This window comes from Tachypleus tridentatus, chromosome 10 (assembly GCF_004210375.1).
Source record: "Tachypleus tridentatus isolate NWPU-2018 chromosome 10, ASM421037v1, whole genome shotgun sequence".
In the NCBI taxonomy this organism is placed as follows: domain Eukaryota; kingdom Metazoa; phylum Arthropoda; class Merostomata; order Xiphosura; family Limulidae; genus Tachypleus; species Tachypleus tridentatus.
Genome location: NC_134834.1, coordinates 145675433 through 145697724, shown reverse-complemented (window position 1 = coordinate 145697724; position 22292 = coordinate 145675433). Strand labels below are relative to the sequence as shown.

At 31.2% G+C, this 22292-nt stretch overlaps 1 protein-coding gene across 1 annotated transcript; it reads left to right on the top strand.

Annotated features, from left to right (window-relative positions):
* The first annotated feature begins 1425 nt into the window (after window positions 1-1425).
* On the top strand, window positions 1426-20347 carry LOC143230538 (type-1 angiotensin II receptor-associated protein-like). Its single transcript, XM_076464286.1, has 7 exons — window positions 1426-2039; window positions 7032-7066; window positions 8381-8492; window positions 10306-10378; window positions 11737-11773; window positions 13975-14087; window positions 16779-20347. Exons 1-7 carry the CDS (start codon window positions 2013-2015, stop codon window positions 16898-16900), a joined length of 519 nt encoding a protein of 172 aa, XP_076320401.1. The 5' UTR covers window positions 1426-2012; the 3' UTR covers window positions 16901-20347.
* Window positions 20348-22292: the final 1945 nt, after the last annotated feature.

The window sequence follows — 22292 nt, the reverse complement described above, 5'->3', positions numbered from 1 at the left end:
TGTAGCTATACGCGAAATTTAAAAACAAACAAACAAGATCATAAGGTATAGGTCCGACTTTTCTTTACTCTAACGCAAAGTAAGTGAGTGATCGTTAAGAAGCACAAATCAACATATTTATTAATCACACTCTACTAAAAAATATAAATTGAACAAAAACAATTATTTATAGTATGTTGAAGAATTGGAGAAAGAGAAACCTTTATTAAGTCTCAAAACAACGAAGTCCGCAGTCAAGCTGTGAACCCAAAAGTATAAGCAACTAGAAAGATATCACAAGGCTAAACAAAATGCCAAAGTTCAAAATTAAACTTTGAACATATCAAGCTACACAAATTAATCTACTGAAAACATTAAAAACTAGCTATACCCAAACTGAAAGCTTACTAAGAACAGTTACACCTCAGCTAAAAATATAACCTTTTTTAAAACTCAAAATAAAAGTCAGATGTGGCAAAATATCCTTAAAATCTAAATAACAAAGGAAAACAGTAATATGTACAAACAAACACATTCTCTCTTTAAATGCCTGAGTCGTCCACTTGACTGGGGGTTGTTTTTAAATCAACTAGGTGTATTAAGCCTTCAAGGCATCACCCTGTTTGTTACGAGAAACAATCGCTGTCATTATCTACAAGGTATATCATAATCGCCAGATATCACCTACCCCACAAGTAGAAATATCGCTGTCCATCTTCACTTTGAATATACTATCTTACGCAGTCTCTCCCATTTAGAAAACTCATGAGAACTTAGTCATATTCCTTGACCAACGTTTTACTAGACACGTGGCTAGAGGCATACACTTGAAAATTCTGGGTGAACTTGAAAGCTGATCTTAGTAGCTAAAGAAGATAAGAAACAGTTAATAGTGGAATATAAAAGTATGTAAAGTTTTTTTTTTTTCTTCAAAAAGCTGTGTTATAAATGTGTAAAGTATATAAATTACCACACAACAGAAAAGTGAAGTTTGGAAACCTAGATGAAAATGTGTTTTACGAAAATTTTACTTTTCATGCCTCGAAACTTGTTATTTCTAAAAAATGCTGGTTCCTTAGTGAATTTTATTGAAAGTGCATGTAAATATATTTGTATCCGTTAGGTAAGAGTGATATTTAATTATTGAGAAACTTGATTTTTATATTATATATGTTAATTTATTTTTACTAGTATTATGTAAATGAATTTGTACGTTAAAATAACATGAATATAACTTTTGGAATTAAATATTTTATTAACACAAATTGTTTTTTTTTTATTAATGTATGCACTACTTAAACAATAAAATTTCTGTCTTGATAATCGTCCAATGGATCAACAGTAAGTTTACAGTCTTACGATATTAAAATACGAGGTTCGATTTTCCACGATCTCTAGAGTGCAGATAGCCCATGCCCTGAGAAAATAACAAAATATAAGAATAACTATGTAGACCACTGTTTAGCCTTGCACTTAACAAACAAACAAAAGACTTAATATAATTTTTTATAATGATTTTTGGTGTTATTATCGCCCTCTGTTGATCATACTTATTGTAGTCACAAGTTTTGATTATTTTAGGCAATGATTCGGTAATTTGTGAAAGTAAAGCAAGGGTTGTTTGTTTCGTTATAACATTTATTAAACTATACCAAGCTTATTCCTTTGCTAGTGGTTAAGAACTGTTTCAGCAATTGTATTATAAACAAATATAGCGTTTCTGTGGGTTGAAACTGTTTTATATCATTAGTGGTTAATGTGTTAAAATATACAGCGCAGTGGGTTTTCTCGTCATCAAGATTTGGACTTTGTTACAAAGTATTATTATTGCAGCCTTTCGGGTCATTCTAATTCAAGTTCTCCAACTACTACTGGATCATCGCACAGTGGTCTACTGAAAATAAGACTAACTTGTGAGTGTATTTTGTGTAAGAATCTTGAAAGAGATAACGTATTGAAATTTGAAGTTTAATTGGTAAATAAGACTCAAGCCGCGACTACCAAGCATTTTCTAGGATTTGAGTCGTTTCAAAATGAATATTCCTAATGCACCTCTGAAGGTAAGTTTCAATGTATTTCTGAAGTTAGTTATAAATAACAGTAAACAAAAAAAATCTATTTCGCTTTAACTTTGTTGGTTTATCTGTATAATGGGTAATTTTTTGTTGTACATTTTAAAACTTTCAAAAGGTAACCACTCATGAAGGCCAACATCCTGTGTACTTGTATGTGTTTGTTTCCACAAATGAATGAAATCAATTTTGTATTATTTTGAAAATGGTGATGCTACTCCAAGAATATTCAGCATAAATATTAATATAAGAAAATGGAAATTAAAGTAATTGAAAAAAAGTTTCTGTAAATTCTTTTTATCTGTTGCTTCTCAGCCTTGGTTATGCTGGCTGATTTTCTACTTATTACTTTAAAGAATTTATTTTTCTTGAATATCCAGTCCTGATTCCTAAAACAGTGTTTCAATCTATGATGGAACATTTAACACATTTGATGGACAAATTATTTCTGTTAGGGAAGAAATAGCACTTCCTTAACTGGAATGATGTTTGTGTATTCTATATCTTGAAAATGGATCCCTTAGTTTTCTACCTGCATATTTTTTGAAAGCTTTCTTTGGATTTATGAACTCAATTTCTAACAGACATAAAAACCTTTTCTTAATATTTTCTTTAGAAAACAAATGTTATTTTAACTTGTAACTCAGCAAAAATCGGTTTGAATCTAGTTCTTTAAAACTACTCCAATTATTTTATATTCTCTCTCTAATAAGGCAACCAGAACTTATAACATATATTTCTAATTAAATCTAACCAGCATCTTTTAAACTGAACTGATGAATTATTTCAATTTGTATACATTATATATCCATACAACATAAAATCTTGTTTTTATTATTACTAAATAATATACATTGTCTAGCAGGCTTTAGAGATTTTATATAGTGAGAAACTTTTGCATTGAGTATACTAGTAAAGGTCTTTGTAGCAGAAGTATGAAAAGTCTAGGAGAATAATTTCTTTGTCAGATACTAAAGTGCAGGATGTTATAATTCATATTGACAGTTTAGTTGTTACCAAGGTGTTTCCCTTTTTGTAGTGCAAATTAGAAGAGTTTAATATGCATAAAGAACCCATTCAGATATAGAAGTGTGGCCCTTTTGGGAATATTTCTTGTAGTCTCATGTATATTTTGGAGGCTATTGTCCATAACATAAATGAATGTCAAGTACTGGGGAATGAGAAGAGGAGGGGACATTGAATAGGTTTCTTTATTAGGCTTGTGGTGATAGTTTTAAGTTGGTTAAGTGTAGGGTGTTTGAGAAAGCTTTCAATATGTTAATAAATTGGCTGAACAGTCAGGGTAGTCAAAAACATGGAAGTAGGAAATTTAAAGCATAAGTGAAAGATTAGTTTTAAAGGTAAATATGTTTATAGATAAGCACAGTGAGATTAAGAATAATCTTAGTTGCTGTTGTTCTAATGTTAGTTTTATAAGAAACAAAATAATGTCCCAAGACTTAAAACTAGGTTTCAATACTCGTGGGGGTGCACATTACATATACATCATTCTTTGGCTCTACTTTACAAGAAAGAAAGAAACAAATGTTTTGGGGAAATTACTGTAACTTATTTATATTTGGGGAGTATATTTTGATATTGAGGTATTTCAGGTTACATAACAGTTTTAGACTTTAAAAAAGGGGTAAAGGAGCTCTTTGTATAAGGGATGAGTTACTTTTACAAATCAGTACATTGTAAAAGTTGCAATAATTGAGTATTTGAAGCAACATACTCTGATAAAATATTTGCAACATAGATTTCAACAAGGTTGTCACATATTGGTGTTTTTAATTGTTGCAGCTATCTCCAAACCACCAGTTCTTTGTTAGGACAGATGCTTACAGTGGTGAATAATGTCACCAACACATTTATAGAAACACAATAGAATCAGTAACATTTGTCAATAGTGTTCATTTGAAATGCAGGAAATGTTTGGAATCATCTGACATTTAGTGTAGCTATATAACTTAATGTTGTCACAGTAATTAGCACACCATCAAGCATTTGTTTTGTTATGATGTATTATGGGTATACACTTTAGTAAAATTTAAATTTTAAGTTTCTTACAATTTATATGCAGTAAAACCAAAAGGTTCATTATAAAAGAAGTCTATGTTAAAAAGGAGGTCACAAAAAAGGCTTAGCAGTAGTGTATTTTGTAATTATGGATAAAACATTTCATAGTAATCATCCCTTAGTAAATGACATCTTTTTTGACAAATTGTTTAAAATTAAGTAAAGTGATAGGTTATCTTTCAAGGACAGTCCTTCTAAGTATCACACTTCTAACTTGTGGTTTTTATTTTAAATGAAATTCTGAGTCCCTGTTCTACATCAGTTGTATTGATAGACAATCGTAAATTTATGGCAAACAACTGCTGTATGAAAATTCTCTACCTGCTGCTTGATAACAAACTGATTAATGCCCATAAATCTGCTAACTGTTAGTATTTTAAACTGATCAAGTTCACCTCCACAAGCTGTTCCACTAAAGGCCTCCAAACTTGTAAAATGATCTAACAGCCCACATGTTTCAGGCCTTCTATGGGGTTCAAAATCATTATCTTCACTGATTTAGGACTTGAGATTAAATACTTAGAAAAGATTTCAAGAAACCTTGCTGGTTTTAAATATAATTAATCAAATGAGATATCAAAGTTCTTTGTTTTTTGTTTTTACTTGTACAATAATTTATTTATAAAGATTAAAAAAAAAAGCCAAAGTAACTACACATGTTTTGGTGTAAATAATTCCACCATCTTCATAAATATAAACCACAAAGTGCACATGAAGTTTTTATAAACCATGTGTATATATAACTAGCATATTTTTACACCAGTGTCACTTACAACAACAACTTCTAAAAATTTACTTTCAGGGCTCATGGGCCTAAATCTTTATATTCATTTTGTTTTTCACAATTTTTAAGGATTCTCTTGTTTATTTCACCATTTCCAATCTCTGTTTAAATATTTTGATATTATCTCAGTGAATAAAATGTGCAGAATTTGTCATATGTTCTGTCAAAACTGACTCACCCATTTTTAATTTATCCACCACATTGATATTCTTTAATTCTAAACTTAATCCAGTTTTATCTTTTTATTTTGCACAAGAACTGTCTGTTTTATGTGGAGAACTTGTTGGTTTTCTCTAAATGAACCTTCTGACAGGTTCTTCACAAGTTGACCAAATATCATTTGCATGCACCCTTGTCCTTCCTTTCACCTTTACCACTAACTTTCGTTTTATGTTCCTCAGTTTTAAATTATAATAGCTCATTTTCATTACATATTAGAAATTCAAGCAAAGGGCTTTAAATTTAGAAAACACTCAATCTGGTTAAAGTTTGTTTGTCCGCTTTTCTTACCGTCATCCTCAGTAAGTATACAAAGAGATGATAAAATAACATGATCAATTCTCTCAACAATCCTGAACACCTTAATCAGCTCTCTCTCTTTAACCTGTCCTCACAACAAACTTTTCCATCACACATAACATAGACTTCATCTGAATCTGTTTTAGAAATCAGTGTTCTTCCCTTAGACCTTTACCCCAAGATTGAACACACTTTAAATGAGACTGAGTGAGTGATCTGTAAAATGAAAGTATAACATTTTTAGATGTAGATTCAATATTTTTGTAGATACAACTTAAAATCACTATTTTCCTTACCACTAGTAACACTATGTTGTTTGGATTGCTTAAGAGACTGATCAACCAAAAAACCAAGTTCATATTCTACTGACCTCAGCATGAACAGGTGGTTAAGGGGGCTTGACTCATAATCTTAGGGTTGCAGGTTTGAATCCCTATCACACCAAACATTCTCGCCCTTTCAGCTGTGGAGGCTTTATAATGTGATAGTCAATCCCACTATTCATTGGTAAAAGAGTAGCCCAAGAGTTGGCAGTAGGTGGTGATGACTAGCTGCCTTCCCTCTGATCTTACACTGCTAAATAAGGGATGGCTAGCACAGATAGCTCTCTTGTAGCTTTGCACAAAACTCAAAACAAAGAAATCATTCTACCATAATACTTGAGGTTATTTTAATCAAATTTTTACTTAAGTCAAATTTTAACCTATATGCGTCACCTTGCATTTATTATAATCATAAGCCATCTGCCATTTGTTTGCTCAACTCACCAAATATTCTGAACCCTTCTGTAAAGCAACAGATTCTTTATCTGAGCCAACAACATCCTTGACCTTTGATATCTTCAGAAAGTTTAAGCTATTTATTAACCAATATTTTGTCATTGTCATTGGTGTGAAACAGTCATTAATTTTAAATATATAATTTGCCTCCTTCATTTTCTTAGAGCTGTTTATGAGAATGTTGTATTTCTGTTTTGAGTAAATGAATAAACTCTGAGAAACTGAAAGAAATATTGAGTATTAACTATAATAACTGCTGTTTTATTTAGGAATCTAAATATTGGTTTTGTTCTGTGAATTACAACTGTCCTCTTAGCTCTCATGTTAACAGTATTTAAATAAATGTTTTTTGCAATAAGTGCAGTTTGTTATAGAAGCCTGCTACTAACATAACCATTAAAATGTATTGATAAGTGAGCAGTTAGTATGGTAATTGTTACAAGGTGTTTGAAGAAAGAATCTTCGGTTATCAATGTTAAGTAATTAATTATATTAGGCACTTTATGTTTAAAAAATTTACAGTTGTGTTAATGAAATACATTTACCATATGTCTAATGTTTCAAAATTTTCGAACTTGTGAACATGTTAGCAAAATATTTACACAAGTATCTAATGTTTAAAGGTTATTAAAAATTCACTACCATATTTGTTAACTATTTATTGCATATGCATAATACACCAAAATATTCTGGAATTCACCATAATGCTAGTACAATATTGTTAAAATAAATGTTTGATATTTGTTAGGGTTTCATCATTATGTTAGGGAAGTATTTATTACATGTCTGATACTTTTGTTTTATTTTTTTTCTGTTTAGGGAGTTTTTTTTATGCACTTCATCCTATCACTATGGTAAGTATTTTTTATAAATTTTTTTTGTTTTGTAAACAAACATTATTTTAGCTGTGATGTAGTGGATCATAGAACATTATTTTTATTTTTCAGTTTAAACTTTTAGCTTATAACTCTGTCATTTCTTGACCAATTTGAGATATAATTACAGTTTTGGACTCTGAAGTTGTGGATATAGGATAATAGTCATGGTAGTATTGGATCTTTGCCTGGTAGAAGTTGCAAATGTTTGTTTTTTCACATAAATAAAAGCTAATTCAGATTATTAGATATCAAGTCTTTTTGATGCACCTTGCAAATGATATGAAGTATGTGAGACAACATGAATGCTTGCAACTTGCAGTCTGGCAGGGCTTGCTAGTGACACATTAGGTATTTTCTATTTTTATCAAAATACACACTGATGTTACTATTGTAGAGTTTATATTTAGGCCTAACTTGAACTCATAAGCTGATTGAATCTCAGACACAGTATGGATTAAGACCAAGTGTGCAGTTAACAATGATAATGCTCAACTAGCAATTGCAGATTTTATATCATGATGGCCACCAGATATGGAAAATTTGATAGTGTCAGAAAAAATTACTCATAATTTGAGGTCAAATTGCTTGATTTATAGTTTTACACTATTTGAACTTAGAGAAAATGAAAGTTTGTTTTTTGTAGCCACCTTGTGTATAGTGTTAAGTATTTTTAGCCTGTTTTTTACATGAGATTGCCCTCCTTAACCCTTTCAGTATAATATACACATATGTACACATTAAGTATTTATACTATAACTTTTGATGGAGTGTAAGTATTTTCACAAAATTTGGAATATATTTAGTGAAGATTAGATTGTAAACAGAGAAAATTGTATTTTTAATAAGGTACTTTTACTAAGTATGTTTGTGAAAATATTGTTACTAGTCCAAATACAAAGTGATTTTTTAGTTAATAAACATTTTATATGTATATAGGTTATCACTATTTAGAAATAGGTTATTAAACTTACTTTTCTTAAAATATAGAACAGTAAGTAAAGAAGTAAACAATTACTTTTTCTAGTTATGACCTTTGAACTCAGTAGCTAAGTTTTTTTGAGACCCCCAGTTGCGAGAAACTGACCCAAATTTAAGAAAAATGTCAAAGCTGGAAAATGGATTGGAGGTGCCAGACTATCCAGTGTATCAAAGAGATAACTCAATTTGAATCAGAAGACTAGTGTATCATAAGTTTGTAGGAAATTGTCATTGATAATTTGAAAAACATACACTGTACTTGTAATAAAGACAAAAAACAGTATTACTTGATATAGAGATTTCCAATTGCAGGGCTTTGCAACATTCATGGCTTCCAATGTCATACATGTACTACAATTTGATCTTCATGGCAACGTTGCTGTGGAGTCTTCACTGTAAAGACTCTGAAGAACCTGTGTTTATGGTGAGAAAAATTTTGTTTTTAAAAGAATCTTGTAGCTTATTAAACTTGAGCTGTGAACCATTGAAAATGTTTATATGAACAATCTTCCAGATGAATTAACAAAGTCTGGATACCAATATTAACAGCACATTTAAAGTATTAGTTAACATACACATTATTTCTGTAGCTCAGTGCCCTAAATGAACAATGAAATTAATTCTGTTGGTTCTTCAGTTGAACAGTTACTTATGTGTAATATATCCATTTATAACTTACAACAATAAATTTACAAAAAACCTTTTTTAGTATAATATAGGCACATTTAAGTAAAATTTTCCAAAGAAAACGTTTTTTGATTTTTGCCATATTTTTTATACTATACAAAATTAACTTAACTTAAAGATGTTAGCAAACATTTGATAAACCAAGAACTATCACAAGGAAGGTTTACAGTGTAAAAAGTTTCAGGAAAGTGAGTTTTTTATATATTTTTTGTATCCTACATGTAAATCCTTTTCTTCATGGATTTGGATTGAAATAGTTCATTCCTGCATTCCAGAGGAATTTCATTGTTTTTAGTTGTTTTTTGCAATTAGGAATCCATAGTTCATACACAGTCCTTTAGTTATGGTTGCCAAAAGTGAAAGTTTCCTCATTTCTGAGGAAACATAACTTTACATGAGGGAATGTAATCTTCCCAATAGCTTCCCATCAAGTGAATGTTATTTTATTTTATTTTTCTTTCCCTGATCTTGTATACAAATATGTACTTTAACATGCACAAAAGCCATGGTACCTTAAATAGTGTATGTTAAAATTAAGGTTTTGATTGTGAATACACTTACATTGCCATACCTAAAAAACTTTGTAGCAGTCTCTTGGATTAATACTAGTTTTTTCTAAACAAGCTATTTCCATAATAGCCTATAGCTTTTACAATATAAAAAAGTTTTAAGAGTAACAATTTTTGGAATGGCATATATATTTTGGACCATTGATTGGTAGGTGCTAATTCTAATGTAAATGCTCAAGAAAGTTCTCAATTTTGATTTTGAAGACACATTGGAAAAAAAAGATTTATATTTGTGAAAAATTCCATTTATGCATTGTTTTTGAAGTTACAAGTTTAAAAAATCCTAATTTACAAGGTAACATACTTCTGAGACACATCTTGTTTTAGAACTGTAAAAGATCTGATCATGGAGTACGTGCAGCAATGTAAAACAAAATTGTATGTGTGTGTGTGTGTATATATATACACTGTATACAGGCACTAGCTAATTTGTATTCTTTGACTTTACATTCATATTAAATTAAATTTGTTATATATTCAGACTACAGATATTACCCACTTATTAGCATAGACTGATTTTAAAGTTGAATAAACATTCTTTCTGTGAAATTGAGAAAATATTTTTTCATAGAAGACATGAGATTTTGATGTTGGTTGCTACAAGTGTAATTTAAGTGTGGTGTATATTTAAAAAAAAAAAAAAAAAAAAAACAAAGTTGCCCATGTTTGTAAAAGTATTCAATTTGGTTGCAGAATATTATTATTACAATGAAACTTTGTTCCCAGTAGTTTTACTGCATGTATTACTTGCTTGGAAATTCTGATCAGAAATAAGATTTTTAGTGGAACAAACAAATCCAACAAATGGCATTAACTCATGTGACAATGTATATTAAAGCAATTGACCTTTATCATCAATAATTTTTACAGCATGTTTTCTGTATAGTACAAATGCTCATTGTGTCACTGAACAGCTTTGTTGTGAAGTATATTACTTTGTTTTTTAATGGTTCTTTACAAATGTTTCTTTGGATTACACAGGCCCTAGTGATTGATGGAGCTTCTGTTCTTTTGGACATCATTGTTATTTCCATTTATTATCCATTAACTCATGGTAAGTGTAGAACTTTGTTCATTATGACTGTTATGGTGGCTTTACAAAATTTATTTTGATATTTCATGGACAACTTTCAAGATGTTTCATCTGCTTGTTCTATCGTGCAGTATATACTGAAGGGTTAACATTTTTTTTAAGAATGATGTTTCAGATTCTGTGAAACATTTAAACTTCTTTCATCATTAATGATGGTCATATTGTTACCTGACATCATGATAGTTTTTATTGCAACAAGCTTTTGCAAAGGATGAGTCAGTTTTAAAATGTGTATTGAAAGACTTCAGAGACCATGACTAAACACACAAGTATTTATTTATTTTATTGGAGGACTTGACAAGGAGATAAAGGAATTGCTGTGATTCCAGTTTCTTCAGCCACCTTTTTCTTAACAAAAGAACACACACAGTTGTTTATTTTGAGATGTGGTTGGAAACTTGTGAAATTTTGGATTGTGAGCCTTTACCAAATTCAAATCTTTGTCTTCTGTCTTGTTAGTGACCTTTTGAATTGAAAGCTTCTCTTCTGTAACCATAACCTTTATTTGATAGCATTGCTTGAAAGTGATTTGAGGTTTGGTTTGAGAACCTGTTGCTTTCCTAACTACTGCTATGAAAGATTTTTGTGTCCACAGGGACCAGTGAATTGTCTTGCCACCTCATTAGCAATCTCACTCTGTGAATATCCATCTTTTGAAAGAATCATGATACCAGTTAATCTGCACCAGGATTTTAATCCAAATGGTTGGAAACCTGCAATTAACCAAACAAAAAGATAATACAAACTGCCAGAACTTGCATCTGTAGCTAGATGCTTTGTAAGAATGGAGCTTCTGTTCAAGTATCTCTGTGTTTGTAACAGAACTATAAGATTGTCCTCGAGACATTCACACCCTTCTTTATTTAAATGTGTGAACATGATTTGTTCACAAATCTATATTTAGTGTATATTTTCTAAACAAATACATGATTGTTAATGAGCATGCATCTACTAGATTGTAAATTAATGTAAGCTTTCTTCTTTTTCTGTTTGTTTGTTTACCAGATTATAAAATGCTTTATACATCATTAACTTTCAAGTTTATTTTGGTGAATGTTTTGTGTTTTTATTAGTTTTTCTTGTAACAATTGTAATTGTACTCCACTTATTCTCTTACTAGTTTCCTACATTAATTTGACTATATTTTCTTCACCAGCACTGTTTTTAAGATGGCTTTCAGGAGTGTGCAATTTGCCTATAATAATAATAATAATAATAAAAATTGATGGTCATTGAAATAATTCCTTACTGAACTAATTTCTTTAGAAAATTATAAAAAGTGTGTATTTTTTAAACTGTATTTTTTTTTGTCTCTCTAGATTATGATGATGGAGGCAATTTTCTCTTCTGTGCTGGGTATCTTTTTTGTGGAGATTTGTTTTCAAAAGTGACATAACTTGGTTTATTATATACCATTTGATTAACATTATTATGATAGTATATGAATGCAAGAAGTTTGGAAGAAATGTTCATTTGAAGCTACCAATGATTATTAAAACTTAAACTGTGCAGAATGAAAAGTTATTTTATTTTAGGCAACATCCTAGTGTATTTGTGAATATTAATCGTAACTGATGAAAATATATGAAAGGGAAACAAAGTGTCGCACAGTTAGAATCTGACTAGTTATGTTGTCCATTTTAACAACTGGCAATTGTTTGGTTTCTGCTAATTATTTTCTCATAAACAACGTTACACTAGATGATATATAAGGGAAAAAATACAATTAGATACAACCTAAAATCTTAATTGCCTTGCCACTAGCAACAACACACTGCTTGGCTGGCTCTGTGGATTGTGAACAACCAGAATGCTAAGATCTCTTTCTTCTATAACACCGTTAAAGTTTTTCTAATCAAAATTATACTCGTAATTCAAATTGTGATAACCAAGATTCATTATATTGCATTTATTATAATTATTAAGTTGTCCAGAAATAAATGTTTTTGAACTGCAGAGTTTAGAAGAGCATAAACCAGTGTTGTAAAACATGCTTTAATTAAAGCATGCACCATTTTATTTCAACACACTTGCCAATATGTACTGATGCTGTTTTTATGGTCAGTTAACACCCTGAAAGCATATTCTGCAGCTGCCTGGTTTTGAAAACTTTTATTGTTCAAAAAGTTGTCAACGTGCTTGAAAAAATTAAAATCTTTAGAGGAAAGGTCTTGGGAATAAGGTGGATGAAGCAGAACCTCGATTCCCAATTCATTCAATTTTTGGAGCATCATTCTTGACAGGTCTCATAATGCCAATTTTGTTGATCTTCAGTTAGCTCATGCAGAACCCACTTATCCAACTTTTTCTTATTTCCAAATGCACTTGGGTGATTGGCAATGCTGGATTTAATGTGTTTTCATCTAAGGATGGCTTCCTTCCATGACCTTTGTGGTCTTGAAGACTTTCATCTCCACGTCAAAACCTTTGGAACCAATGCTGAACTGCATGTTCAGTAACAGATCCATGGTCAAATGCCTGGTTTATGTTCCATGTAGTTTCGGTAACTTTTCATCCAAGTTTGAAGTTGTAGAGTAAAATCAGACAGAAGTCCTTCTTGTCCATGCTGCCTTGGGGCTTCAAAATTTACTCCAAGTAGAGTTGAAACAGCAAGCAATTACAACACCTTCTAAATGTCAAATGTTGGATTAAACCAACCAATCAATGATAAGTTACTCAGAATTCAGCTTCTAAATGTCATTGTGAGAATTTTGACATTTATTTCTGGACAACCTAATAAAATCCATCTACCACTTATTTGCCCAACTCACTAATTTATCTGAATCCTTTTATAAATCAGCAGCACCCTCTTCACAGCTATCAACACCCCAAACTGCAATATAATTTGTGAATTTAAGTAACTTACTGAACATTCCTTCATCTGTCCCATTTATTTCAATCAAAAAGTTGTTATAGTAAACTCAAATATTTTACAAAATTCTTACCATTTGTGTACTTTATTACTACACATACACACATAAATATACTGTTTTATTGTTTATTGTTGTTTTGGATTTTTGTAATATCAATTTCACCGATTCATTCTTTATTCCTAGTTGTCAAGAAACCACAAAGGTTGGCTGCTCAACAGTAATACTGCAACTGTAGTTAGAAGTCATGATAAAACTCATAGATGGCACTCCAGTAGATAGCCATTAAACTTTAAAAATTTTCGAGTTTGTAGGAAGAAAGTACGAATAAATTCTTTGCAAATTTATGAAAAATGAGTTATTAAAATAATATATAAAGCAAAACTAACCAGACCACATTAAAGAGAAATTGGTTGTACAACTTGCTTTCTTCTTTTCAAGTTGAAAATTTTAAATGTAGCTAAAAAAACTAAAAAAGATATTATAATTGAAGGTTAAAAAAAAAAAATAGTAATAAGCAGTTATGCCTAATGTGTGCAAATTTAGAAATTCCAGGTAATATTTGGTTGGAGTTTCAATGTTTCACATTTATATCATGCTTAAATTATAATTGTTTCTTTGCCAACTTAAGCTGAAAAGTCCAACCCAGAAGGTTTATTGCAAAAGTTCCTTAGCTTATGAATTTAGCATGTGCATCTTAAACCTCATTCTGAGGGTAGTGTCAATTTTTGTCTTGCTGAAGATCTTTCATGAAAGAGGTGGTCGCTACGATGACCTTGGTATTCCAGGATTACCATCAGGTTAGTGATTTATTTTTCATATTTGTTCATCTCCAGTGTCTTTAAAAATACAAAATAAACCCAGTATTAAAGAAAAAACACAATTATTACATTGGTTGTGATTTAACTTTGGTTGAATCATGAAACAAATTGCACAACACTTTTAGTATAATAGCAGTCTTTGTAAGTTTTCTTTATTTGTAGTTGTTTAACTCCTTATTTTTCTTGTCTGTAAATAAACAAACTGTTGAATTATTGAAAAAATACTTTTAGAATACAACTAATAATATAAAAAAATTGGCTCTTCAGATCATCCAGATGCAAGTCTGTTTTATATATTATAACCTGTATCCTGTGGATTGTCTCAATTGGTACAATGTTTATTTTTATTTGGGCTTGTTTTTGTTTGTAACAAATTATCATTAATCACAGGTTTGGATTTGCTGTTTTTCATGCAGTCCTTCCTTTTAATTTTGTTTTATTTGATTGTACGTAACTGTTCAATATCAACTCTCTCTGGATGATAAAAACTTGAAACGCGCAGAAAAAGTACCCACATGGAATAAGTTAATTGAATATACCTTGCCATGTATACATAATTATTAATGTTTGATTCTAGAGGTTTTATTCTTTAATGTGTACATGCATAATAGTATAATTCTAGTTCATTACTTCTTCACATGTACACATAGAAGATAAAGTTTAGTTATGGTTAATTATTTCTTGCTATATACACATTCATGTTAATCTTTAGTTCTTGTTTTTATTCTTTAACATAGGCACATGGAAGGTTTCTCAGAGGGGGCTATACAGTTTTTGTGCTAATGAAGATAATTGCTCACATCATATTTTCTGCTTTTAAATTTTTACAAATGGCTCTGTGTATTACAAGCTAGGGGGCTACCACTCCTATGATGTAAGCTTTGTTTCTCTTCTTGATGTTATTTTTGTTCTGGACATATGCTCTTGTACTGCCTAAGCTGGTGAGTATTTTGTCACATTTTTCCTCCATGTGGTTTCTCTCACTCTCTTCATATAACTGGGATGTTTCCTTCAGTTGGGGCCCCCCTTCTTACCCAATTACAGATTGTATCCACCAGCTCATATATGTTGTATAGTTCCTCCTGATGGCAGATGATTTATTCTCTTTTGAGTCTCCTTTCTTCAGCTTTCCCCTCTTATATGGGCTGCCATGTGGACTAACTTACAATCAATCATCTACTATTTGGCTGTGTCCTCTCCATTAGCATACAAGCTTCCACTAATGGCCATTCTTCAATAAATCCTACACCTGCAACAAATATGAGTATTCATTTTTAATTCCTTCCTCACTGCATCAGGTTCCACAACATCAGTGGAGTTATACTTGTGGTACTTATATATAACTTTTTCCACTCTGATCTAGACAATATCCATGGACTCTCAAGAAAAATTCCAACACTGGAGTTTTGCTTCTGTCCACTTCTCTGACTAGCACTTGCTGGCTTTCAAAATATGTTTACCCATTGCATTGTCTTCAGTAAAAGACCTTTTCAGACTGATGATCTGATGACAATCTGGGCTCATTCTGTGTGTTTTCCCTGTGTGAAATCCTCTCCTTCCCTCAATTAGAGCATGGGAAACCCTTGACACTCACCAGTTCCCAGTCACAATGGAAAATCTTCAGCATTTGGAATCTGAAAGGTGCTAAAACACAAAGCCCTTCAACACTGAGAATTGGGCCAGGGATATTTGTGTATGGACAATCCCAGTTTGTCTAGATACATCACAATATTCATTTGGATTTCAAACTCTTACTTACACTATTCTTCTTTACTTACTCCTTCAAACACATTATTCCATCAATTATGTTTGCACAGTTATTGATATTTCTTAGTATTCAATTGTGATGTATCACCTATTAATCCATTTCCCACAGCTTAAAATGGCTAATGGCTGAGCAGTAGTTTCAAAGTATCCTTATTTTGTGTTTACTCTAATGTCCTTGTCCTGAGACTTGCATGAACTTTTAGTATCTTATAGGTAAGGAGCTGTGCACAGATACTTCACACATCTCTCCTTCTTTTAGAGCTGGTATTGATCAATATGGTCATGGAGGTAAGTATACTTTGTAAGGTGTGTTTGTTCCCAAATTTCTCTACATGTGTACAAACTCTCAGATGGCTGTGTCCTCTTCATTAGCATACAGGCTTCCTCTAGTGGCCATTATTCAATAAATTCTACACCTGCAACAAATATGAGTATTCATTTCTAATTCCTTCCTCACTTTTCTTCTCTCTCTGGATTAATATCCCTAGAGCAAAGAGTATAACCTGATTGAAATAAAGATGCAATCTACCACAAATGTTCCCATATGGAGCACTTGCTATAGGGTTTTGCACCCCATGGGTTTCCTTTTGGTACTCTTCAAAGTAGTTTCATCCAGTTCCTGCAACATTTAAACATGAGATCCTAGCTAATGTATTCACAAAGGTGAGTTGTTGTGTCAAAGTTAACATTTTCCTTACATGATAATCTGTTTCCGATAGATATCTCAGTGTCATGTTCACACCCTTTCTCTTTACTTTCTTGGTGTACTTTGAATAAGGATTTTTCACTCATGGGTATAGAAGGAGCATTGATGAAGGGAGGTACTCCTTGTAAAAGTCACACAACAGTGATATCTTGAACCTTGACAGTTAGATTACAAATATAAATATTTTTCCTTTTCAGGAAATTACAATGACATTGATCAACATAACCAGCAGAGTGTACCTAAGACAACAGTCGATACCGGAAGTCCCACACATGATTACATGCCAGCCAGTATGCCACCTCCATACCAAAATCCTTAACTTGTGAATCTTTATGCAGCTTGCTTTGGGTTTGTTATTTGCATACATGTACTCTTTAAATACATTGTGCAAACCTAAGCTTTTCACATCATTATTATAAAGATATTGAAGTGGCAAAGGCTTCATTGATAACTATACTGATTTTATTTGGTTCAAACCATTTGATTATGTTAAAGATATTTAACTCAAACTTGTTATAAGATAAACATATTTCAAGAACATTATATGAAAAAAAATTGTAATCATAGACTTATCCAAAATTATTTGATTTCGTATTAGGCTTATCTCCATTACAAACAATAATTAGCTTTTTTTGATATTAATACTTAGGGTCAACATTGATTTGATATTATAATATGGTAAGCTGAAACTTGGTACAGTGTCACCATAATAGCACTACTGAGACCACTGCAGTAAGTAAGTAATATACTGTGAACAGAACTATTCAAGCTCTAATAGTGATCTTTGCAGCAAGCTTGTGATCTCACAAAATTTCTTCTGCAAATGAGTTTTTTTTTTAACATGTTTAAGAGGCTCTTGGTGTTAACACTTCTCAGAAATAACAGGATTTATTTTATCAACACTAAATAGTTGCTAGTTAGATCATAGAAATGTACAAGACTTGTGTTGTAGGTATTAATTACTGTTGCTTAATAACCAAAATTGCAAAATTGTCACTATGTAAGCACCTAGTCATGTATAAAAACTTCTTATATTGTAGGTATTAATTACTGTTGCTTAATAACCAAAAGTGCAAAATTGTCACTTTGTAAGCACATAGTCTAAGACTTTTTATATTGTAGGTATCAAGTATTGTTCTCTTCTGACCAAATTTTTCACTTTGTAAGCACCTAGTCTTGAATGACATTTATGTTGTAGGTATTAATTACTGTTGTCTGATGATAAAAATTACACAGTTGTCACTTGATACTGGTACACAGATACAGGACTAGGTGCTTACAATATTTTTGTGACATTAACATGTATGATGCCAGAAATCTACTTGTAAATTAATATTTTAATAGACGTCTGGAAGTGAAAAATGAAATTTCAGAGAATGAGCAAGTAAAGGCTTTTAGTTTGTGGAGAGAATTGAGAAATGATGGGGGTTGAATGGTATATTAAAACAATATCAATAGAAGTTGTGACTTTGGCATAGAAGTGTAGTAGTTTGTGTGTGTCCTGAGTTTTCCAAAAATATAAAGAAAGAGTGTTATAATATTGTGACTGAGAAAGTGATTTGAAGTAACATAAAAAGATAATATCTGGAGGGTTTGTTTCTAGTGAAGTGACAGGAAAAATGAATTTAGAAAGGATGACAAGTGTTTAGTAATCAATGTAAGTATGAAATAGACTGAAGAAGAAGTTATTATCAACATAAACAACCAAATATGATGGAAAATTATTAGGAAAGAATACATAAATAGAAAGTGTTTCACTCTTTTAGTGTTAATACATACTTCAGTTGCAATGTATTCTCTTACATTTACCTGTATTAAAACAGCACTTAACATTGGTGCTTAGAACAAAGTAAGGCAAGACGTATTTGCACGAGTTGGAAACATCTGAATTGAATGTGATAAAATTACTTATTTAATTTAATTAATCGTGAACAAGTAGTTACAGTTTAGATAGTTTTAATAATTCTATTTGTCAAACAGTTAAATTTGTAATTTGAGTTTATGTATTAGTAAAGCTTTTTTACCATAGAGAGCAACAATGACTGATTGAAGGAAGTTTTTTGCAAGCTTTAAAATAATTTAAACATGATTTCTTTTTACATGTGGTTTGATATTTAAAAAGATTCCCTTGACAAGCATTTGAGAAGTTCTGTCCATTGAAACTAAACATGGCAGAGTAATTTCATCAACATTTAAGATGGATATTTGCACAGGATGTAATAAAATATCCACCAAAATTATGTAGACACTGGAATGACATAGTACATTCATCATGCAGTACTACTGTATTTGCATGACTTTTGGGTATTGTCTTTTTGTCAGATATGCATGAGCTAGTATGTACCTGATAAAATGTACAATCAGAATATGTAAGGAAACAAGGCAAATATTCCATTTTCTCATTTGTTTTATTCTCTTTTCTGTTTTTTTTATTTGGATGTCTCGTACTGTTTTGTTTTTTTTATTTTATTCTCAAGTAGCACTTCATTAAAGATTTAGTTCAAAGTTTTAAGACAAGTTCCTTTATATTCTGAAATGAAAAACTACTTCAGACTGTTTGTTCTTTCAAAAATATAGCATAGTGTTTGAATTAACAAGTTTTTGAAATAATTTATTTTGTAATACTTAGAAGTGGTTGAAAAAGACCTGGATTTGTCGTGCAGAAATTGTAAACGTACAGCTAATGCGAGTTAACCAGTAATATTTTCTCGTTTTGTGATATGTGACTCTTTGTAAGTGTATACGTTAATGAGGGCAGTTACATTTTGCAGTTAATACATTTTTTAATAGTTTAAACTTTCTCTCACTTGATGTTTGATTAGTAATTTGTGTAAAAGGTTTAATTAAAAAATCAGAATATTGCAAATGTTTTATACATTGTGTCTAAGTGTGTAATGCTAAAGAAACAAGTACAGTTTCTTGGTATCCACAGAACTTGTGTCTACAATGGAATTTACACGTGGCCAAGGAATTGTGCAAAATCTTTAGTGTAAACCCTTCTCCTTTGATGTACATAACTTAAGAGAAGTTTTTATGAACTGTAACATTTTTACAGCATAAAGGAAAACACACACTGATGTTGCAAAAACTAGTGGTTCATCCCTTTGAGAAAACAAAACTTCCCAAGTTTAAATGAGTTTTTAATTTTCTAATCACAGCTACAATTATAACATCAAACCCATGATAGTAATATTTTTTCTAAAGATATGTTTGCACAGTTTTTCTTTATGCACAACAGAACTTAATAGGCTTATATTCAAGCATCTGTAGTCTAAAATTGTATTTGTTCTTCAGATATATTCCTAACAGTGACATGTTTGACTGTATTGTTTTAACATTCCATGCTTCAAGGTTATTCAAAGCGAATCAAGTATTGTACCCTTCCATAAGAAAATGATTTTTTTCTATATTTTATTCCAAGTGAAGTATTTTGTTTGATCAAAGAATGAATACACTGATGTCTTGTGGATATTTGAAATTTATTTCAATTTTCCCCTTTTTTGTGTTCTATAGGTTTTTCTAGTCTTGATCAATATTAAACATTGTATTATCTTAAATATTATTGGTCTACTGAGATCAGAACCCATGCTGTGCTAATTTTACATTATAAAATAAAAATACAAACCTACTTATCTCCAAATAAAGGTTTTGTGCATATATTTAGCTATCATTATGTTGATCTTTTTTGGCCTACTTTAATTTTTATTTTTGTTTATTCTTAAAATTTTGGTATATATTATAAAAATAAACATGTTTATAAAATCTTTTACTGTGCATCTGTGACAAACAATTCCTCAGGTAACTTGCTCTGGTCTGTTTCAGACAAAAGATTCTTGAATATACACCAACCTTGCATCTTCAACCACTTACAAAAGGCCATTTCCAAAACATCTAATGGTTAGTAATACTTGATGTGGGGAGCACTCTATACAGCCTCAAAGGGAGCTCATACACCATTCCCTTTTTATTCAAGAATGTGTTGGTCGGGTGGACATGATCATACATTAGGCTGAAGTTTGGCCTAATCGCTTAAGGACACAGCAACAGCATGTTATCTTTGGATAATGTTTATATTTTGTGGTCTCAGTAATACCATTTAACCTGATGTACCCCCAGTTTTGAATTTTGTCCACAAAAATGTATTGCAATTGTTTGCTCAGCAGGCTTATGACACTAACAGTCTGGTCTTTATCAGTGATGAGCAGAGCACTGATAAAATGTCATGTGACTCTGTGTTACTATTAGATAAACAGATGATTGTTTGATAGATCATTGGTTCACTGGTACCATTCATGGTATCATCACAGATGAGACATTTAGTGCTTTGTGGTAAGCAGGATAGAATATAAGCCAGTTATGTAATTGTCTTACTCAACAAAACATCCAGCTACAGCTGCAAACAGGTACACAACATTGTAGCAACAGTTGAAACCACTTCTACATCCTGTTAATGACAGTTTGAGAAATTTGTAACTGATTTGTTACAGTTTCCTGTAATTCACTTGCTTTCATTTGTAAACTGGATCTCCACTCAAAACTTCAAAATGTTTTCTTTAAGGTCTTTATCCCAGAAAGCCAGCATGGGGTCAGAGTGAACCCCATAGCAGCTGGTGTTAATGACTGAAAATTTAATGCTGACATTCTAGTGTTAACTATGGCTCAAGAATTTTAAAATGCTACATTCTTGACTCATTTCTACGTAACAATTGGGACGAGACTGTTACAACTCATTAGCATGAACTGATAACATACACCTCACATCAACCCAATGCTGTAATTAGCAATACTAATTGCCAGGTTGACTTTCACTACCATTGTACATGCATAGCTCTGACTAGAAGTTACTACTAATCAAGTATTGATTTTGAATAGCTTTGCCATGGTGATACTAATTCATATTCCATTTCTTGGCATTTGTATACATTTTAATTTCTTCACATAAGGTACAGTGTGATGAATCTGTACATAAATCTAACTTGATATGGAAATTTATAAGAACACACACAAACTTCTAATGTACAAAAATTAACTTCCAACATCTAGAGGAAAATATTTAACTATTTTTAAACTGGTAATGTAAAGAAAAATTGTTTAATGTAGCACAACTTATTAACACAATAATTGATAGATTTAACTTTATATGTTGCATGGTTAAGTCTTTTTTCTTCTTCTTCATAATTTTGTTTAAGACAGCTTGCTGGTAAAAAAGGAATTAAAGTTCCAGAAAATGTTTAGAACAGTTTGCTACATTATGATCAGTGGTGTCACTTAGTGAGCTTTAGTTTGTTGTTGAATTCTGAGCAAAGCTACTTAAGGGCTGTCTTCAGTAGTTGTCATCAACTAAAAAGTGACAGAGTAGAGGAAGGGCAGATAGTTAGGATCTCTCACTAAGAAATGCTTAGGTTACTCATTATGGAATGTGGGATTGGCCATAACCTATAACAGCCCCCTCTGGAAAGGGAAGTGGATTGGAACCTGTTTCTTCAAATTGCAAGTTGAGTGCCAAGTTCCATTTTTGAGAAACTACATAATACATTAAAGCATGAGATAAATTTTCCTTTGTAGATCAATAGTACAGTTTCTAAAGTTCTGTATTGTAAGATATTTACTTTTTTTAAACAGTTCTTTACTCAATACACTTTGTCACTTCTTCCAGACTATTTAGGCATATTAATGCAACCATTGTCAACCATTAAATTTCTACCTTATCT

Excerpts from the sequence above, each read along its gene's own strand:
- LOC143230538 (XM_076464286.1), top strand. The coding sequence starts at position 2,013 with ATGAATATTCCTAATGCACCTCTGAAG. Across the intron at positions 10,379-11,736 it reads TTATTATCCATTAACTCATG|ATTATGATGATGGAGGCAAT; the intron begins GTAAGTGTAGAA and ends TTGTCTCTCTAG. Across the intron at positions 11,774-13,974 it reads AATTTTCTCTTCTGTGCTGG|CATGTGCATCTTAAACCTCA; the intron begins GTATCTTTTTTG and ends TTATGAATTTAG.